General features: G+C 40.8%; 1 protein-coding gene across 1 annotated transcript; it reads left to right on the top strand.

Annotated features, from left to right (window-relative positions):
* Positions 1 to 1,114: 1,114 nt before the first annotated feature.
* mgst3b (microsomal glutathione S-transferase 3b) lies at positions 1,115 to 3,419 on the top strand. Its single transcript, XM_071366263.1, has 4 exons — positions 1,115 to 1,377; positions 1,885 to 2,007; positions 2,561 to 2,633; positions 3,022 to 3,419. The coding sequence occupies exons 1-4, from the start codon at positions 1,252 to 1,254 to the stop codon at positions 3,120 to 3,122; spliced, it is 423 nt and encodes a 140-aa protein (XP_071222364.1). The 5' UTR covers positions 1,115 to 1,251; the 3' UTR covers positions 3,123 to 3,419.
* The last annotated feature ends 2,914 nt before the right edge of the window (positions 3,420 to 6,333 follow it).

Genomic DNA, 6,333 nt, shown 5'->3' with positions numbered 1-6,333 from the left:
TTGAAAAGGATTTGCCAGTAGATTGTCGACTTGATTCATGATGACTGCTTGTCTAGCTAAGATTTTGAAAGTATGATGTTGACATGATCACTCCAGATAAAGCTACGGTAGATATGTGATTTGATTTCATAACAGGCAACACATTTTAGTTTTTTGCTAAACAGCTTTTGTGAGCCCCACCATTTTATCCCTGAATTTTATTTAACTAGGCAAGTCAGTTAAGAACAAATTCTTAGTTACAATGACGACCTACCTACAGGGTCAGCCCCTGGAGCAAATTAGGGCTAAGTGCCTTGCTCAAGGACACGTTGACAGGTATTTCACCTTTTCGCATCGGGTATTCAAACCAGCGAACTTTCGGTTACTGGCCCAACGCTCTAAGCGTTAGGCTACCTGCCGCCCAAATTAATGACGGTCCCCACGGTATCTCTGTGCATTCAAATTGCCATCGATAAAATGCAATTGTGTTCGTTGTCTGTAGCTTATGCCTGCCCATACCATAACCTCACCATGGGACACGCCGTTAACACCGCCATCTGCCCAGTACAGTTGAAATCAGGATTCATCTATGAACTGTACACTTATCCAGCGTGCCAGTGACCATTGAAGGTAGGTATTTGCCAATTGAAGTTGGTTCTGCCCACTATGATTTGCACCCATTGGAAACGACAGGCTGTGCTCTATCTTGGGTTATTTTTTGTATTATTGAAATGGTGTATAAACTGTGATGGAGTGGAGTTTAGTCTGCTGCTTGACCAAACTAGCCATAAAATGAAGTCAGCCTAGGTCATCGAGTGTCGCTTTTGAAAATTCCACCCTGCAATCCCTTCCCCTTGAAAACATTTCGCTTGTTCTTGAGGGTCAGTTTGCTACAGGCAATGCGCGTATTCTATGCTCTTTCCACAGCAGTTAGGACGGTGGGGTGATTAGTAAGTCTTTCCCAAATAGAGTGCACATTATGTGGTTTACAAACAAAGTTTATTTTCAATACACCGGAGTTGCATTAAAGAGTGGACATTGTTTTGGACGAGTTTACTGTTTACTGGCAGGCAACCCGTACAAGCAGTATGAACCATAATAGATCTATAAAAACATGGATCGTACTAAACACAACGCGAGAAAATAAATATCGCGAGAGAGCAGCATACATAACCTCTCCCCTGCTTGTTAGCAGCATAAACAAGCCGCGAATACAGGCGGAGGTTATTCTCGAATTTATAATTAGTTGTTATTTTGCAGTATTCTTTTACAATGGAAATTCTAGAGCTCTTGCCATCAAGCTTCGGATATGTCATATTTACATACTTTTATAGCTGGATCATGTTGAGTTATCTTGGTATTAAGGTTGGAGCTGCCAGAAAGAAATACGATGTGAAGGTAAGTACATGACGTTTCTGTCTGACGATGATGCGGAAATAACTGCGCTGCAATGCCAGATAAGCACATTTTAGCACTGTAATCCGTCTGGAACATAGCTTTGTTCTGTTCTGATCCGAGTTTATATAAATTTGAGCAGGATTGGATCCTGCTCAAAGTGGGAGCTTCATTGCCTTGGCTTGACCGTACTTGAGGGGCTATGTACTTGGTGAACTTGACCTGCCCTATGTATAGTAGTCTGTTATGCAAACAACAATGTGTACATGAGAAATACAGGTCACCTGATGATGGAGACGTTGTATATGTTAATGTCTTTCCCCTCTTCCATTATGTCAAGTATTTTGAATCTGGTCTCCAAGAACTTGGCCCGAATGCACCACAACTCCATCCTAACGATGATGATGCAGTAGACGGCTACTACTATCCCTATTGCTGGTACAGGAGCTCAGAGAAAATGAGTATTACTATGCCACTTCTCACTGACATTTTTTCTCCTCTACTGGGCAGTACCCTACCATGTACAGTGACAAGGAGCAGGTGTTCAACTGCATCCAGAGGGCCCACCAGAACACACTAGAGGTCTTCCCACAGTGGCTTGTGTTCCAAACCATTGCAGCTCTTGTCTATCCAGTATGTATCTGCTTACACAAACCAGCATTACCAGGTTACATCACTTACACCGCCACACACATAGGTTGGATTTAATGTCAGCTTACATTTGAGTGGCTCTTTCACAACCACATTCAGAAAGTAGTAGTCACCCATTTTAAAATCCTCTAAATCCTCTTCCAAATTACTGCATGCTACTACCTAGTTGAACAGCATTCTTTTGTCAACTCACACACAGTGCACTATTGGCCTTATCCCTGTGTAAATACTGATAGATAAATGCTTCTAAAGAAAGGTTTATCACCAGTGTAATTTTCTGATAATAAGTAAACCAAGTGGGAGTGGCATACCATGTTCTCTGGATGATCATTGACAGCATTTGCTGCATTTATCTGTCCTCTTTACACAACCAACGACAGCACATACTAGTATAGACCACACCTCACTGGTGTTGTGACAATGATTCAGCGTCTTCTCTGTTTGACAGTTCACTGGCTATTACACTGTCCTACTTCCTCACTCTGTGTTTTACCCTTTTTCCTGTTACCCAATCACTCATCCCTCCACTTATAAGACTTCTGCAGCTGTGCTGGGAGCCATCTGGGTCACCAGCAGGTTCTCCTATGCCTGGGGTTACTACACCGGAGGTAAGACCATCTGTTGTAATGACATTCCACATCATGACATGAACACCTCTTATCTTTGTTTATTACTTTTGAGCCAGTTTCCATTCAATAGTTCACAAACAGGGTCACAGGGCATGAGTGAAAAAGGTTAAACTCCCAATACACTCCTTGTAGATTAGGTATGCTTTTAGCAACTATTTAGTATTTCAACCATAACTGCATTTTATCATTATTGTATACCATTATGAAAATTAGTACTAGAGCTGTATTTTATGAAAATGTAATGTGAAACGTGCTGAAATATCCCCACATTCTGCAAAATGGTAGCAGGTAATGATAGGAAGAATCACACTCTTATTTAGCATTTTATAAATGGCTGTAAACTATAATAATTATATTTCCCCCCCAGATCCAGCCAAGAGGATGAAGGGTGCCTATGGGTACATTGGTTATTTTGGAGTCATCATTCTATCCATCGCAGTGGCTTTGCAGTTGCTTGGAGTCTTGTGAGCCAGCTGGTTCTGTCCCCTATTTGCACTTTTTACTAAAGAAATATATCTCTTGCAATTGCTTGTGCCTTTTTATTCAAACAGCCACTATGATATGTAGCTGAAAAATATATTTTCAATTATGATGGTATTTTAATTGCTGTCGTCTTACCAGTGTGTAAACAATTATAGGCCTATAGTTAGTTGATACTGTGAGGACCATTTATTGTGATGTTTTTTTATATGATTATCAGGCATTTGTAACCTTTCATGCCCATCTACTGACAACGCTATGTTAATAAAGATTAATGTAAACATTGTCAGAAGTTATTTATCTCATATTCAACCATGTTATAAATTCCTATGTGCTAGACTTGATATATATAATTTTCCAAAGGGTAGAGAAATATAGAAGGCAAGTAATATGACACTTGTGGTCTCTCGTGACTGTTTCATGTAAATTGGTGGAATTGCACATCAAACTAGGTCATGAAACAATCTACCAACCAATGGTCCCCCACGCCCCTTAATATGCCAGTGAGATGCAGACAGTAGCTTAAACTGTTGTGGCCCACTGGCCCATAGTGATTCTCTGTGATCCTTGACTTCACACCGCTCTATGAATACTCTTTTCAAAATGTTTTTATAAAATAGTGCAATTGAAACACTTATTTAAGTAAGGTCAACTGAATTGATATTGAACAGTATATGTCAGTTAGCAGGCCCAGTCCTGGTTGTAGCCTACAGTGTCTGTCTGCAATGGAATTTTATGAATGCCCATCCATGTGAGTCCCTGTGCTTATGGATAACTTCTATTTCCTTTCATCTCGGCAAGGTCAAATGAGGAAATTAATCATTTTATAATTTTTCTAGCTGAAAATTAGATCTCAACTAATTTTCTTGTTTATGGTTTCCAAATTGGATATAGTAACAGAAAACAAATAACAATGTATCACATTTTTTATTGAAATGTTTGCCTTTTGTTCATACCTGAAAGTACACGCCCTCAAATATAATATTCACAGCACATAGCCGGTTGAACTGCAGTACTGTCAGCAGCACAGAGAAAGGATTAGACATTTGTGTGACAGGAAGATAAAAATAGTAATGTTAGTGTAACAGTATAACTTTAGTACGTCCCCTCGCCCCGACCTCGGGCGCGAACCAGGGACCCTCTGCACACATCAACAATGGTCGCCCACGAAGCATCGTTACCCATCGCTCCACAAAGGCCGCGGCCCTTGCAGAGCAAGGGGCAACACTACTTCTAGGTTTCAGAGCAAGTGACGTAACTGATTGAAACGCTATTAGCGCGTACCCGCTAACTAGCTAGCCATTTCATATCCGTTACATTAGCTAAAATGCTTAACTTATCATGAAGTTAGCGTGCTAATTGAACTAACTCAGCGAAGCGCAAAAAGTATGAATGACCTGACTGCAGAGGCCGTATCACTCTAAATGCTCCACGGCCAATGCAGATGTCAGATTGACCATGCAGTGTCATTAAATTAGTCCCTCTACTAGTAGTAGCTAGCTAGTGGATATAAATTAGCATGAAAGGCGCTGCATGGTCAATCCAATGTCTGCAGTGGCATTACAGCATTACTGTGATGCGGCCTCCGCAGAAGTCAGAGCAACCATACTTTTTGGCTTCATGGAGCAGAGCGGTTGTGAAGGAAGTTGTCAAGGAAGTCAGTTTGTGATTATAAAGGACCTCCCTCCCCCACCTACAGTGAACCGATCATGTCAATGCGGAGCAATACAGAGCTCTCTGCAATGATACACAATTTGATAGGCGCATGGCGATGCGGCTTGATTTGGCCTCTGCATGCCTCCGGAGGCTCCGCATGTGCGTCACACAGTCCATATGAAACCTCTAACCACATTTTTGGATCAAGCATACATTGGCTTTAAATTGGCTTTTCCTGCCTAACTGGCGGGCTGGTGTGGCGAGATTACTTGATCCGTTGGTATATGACAACACGAGCGCTTATTTCAAAGAGCGCTCCATAAACCACTCCCCAGTGGTCATATATAGGCATGTCAGTGGTGGGAAAAGTACCCAAATGTCATACTTGAGTAAAAGGAAAGATACCTTAACAGAAAATGACTGAAGTGAAAGTCATCCAGTAAAATACTACTTGAGTAAAAATCTGAAAGTATTTGATTTTAAATATACTTATAAGTATCAAAAGTAAATGTAAATTCAAACATTAATTTAAGTATCAAAATTTAAACTATACATAATTTCAAATTCCTTATATTAGGCAAACCAGATGGCACAATTATTATTTTATTTATTTATTTACGGATAGTCAGGGGCACACTCCAACGCTGACATAATTTACAAATGAAGCATTTGTGTTTATTGAGTCCGCAAAATCAGAGGCAGTAGGGATGAGCAGGGATATTCTCTTGATAAGTGGGTAAATTGGACCATTTTCCCGTACTGCTAAGGATTCAAAATGTAACAAGTACTTTGGGTGTCAGGGAAAATAAAAAGGTAAAAGTACTTTTTTTCCTTTAGGAATGTAGTGAAGTAAAAGTTATAAAAAATATAAATAGTAAAGTAAAGTACAGATACCCAAAAAACAACTTAAGTAGTACTTTAAAGTAATTTTACTTAAGTACTTTACACCACTGTCCGCCGTTGTTCTGTGTAGCCTTGTTATGCTAATGTTTTGAGACGAGTGTATTGCAGTTAATTTTGTCTTTGACTTAATAAGTAAAATAATTTTGAGTAGTAAACAGTCAAACCACGAGTCCCAGACAGCTCGCAATGTGGCAGGGTCTACAGACAATCACGGACTACAAAGGGAAAATCAGCCACGTCACGGACACCGACGTCTTGCTTCCGGACAAGCTAAACACCTTCTTCGCCCACTTTGAGGATAACACAGTGCCACCGACGCGGCCCGCTACCAAGGACTGTGGGCTCTCCTTCTCCGTGGCTGACGTGAGTAAGACATTTAAGCGTGTTAACCCTTGCAAGGCTGCAAGCCTAGACAGCATCCCTAGCCGTGTCCTCAGAGCATGCACAGACCAGGTGGCTGGAGTGTTTACGGACATATTCAATCTCTCCCTATCCCAATCTGTTGTCCCCACTTGCTTTAAGATGTCCACCATTGTTCCTGTACCCAAGAAAACAAAGGTAACTGAACTAAATGACTTTTGCCCCGTAGCACTCACTTCTGTCATCAGAATCATCTAATATCAGGATGATATCACCTCTA

This window comes from Salvelinus alpinus, chromosome 25 (genome assembly GCF_045679555.1).
Source record: "Salvelinus alpinus chromosome 25, SLU_Salpinus.1, whole genome shotgun sequence".
NCBI classification, from domain to species: Eukaryota; Metazoa; Chordata; class Actinopteri; order Salmoniformes; family Salmonidae; genus Salvelinus; species Salvelinus alpinus.
The sequence above is the reverse complement of the archived record's forward strand: the minus strand, read 5'-3'. Positions and strand labels throughout refer to the sequence as shown.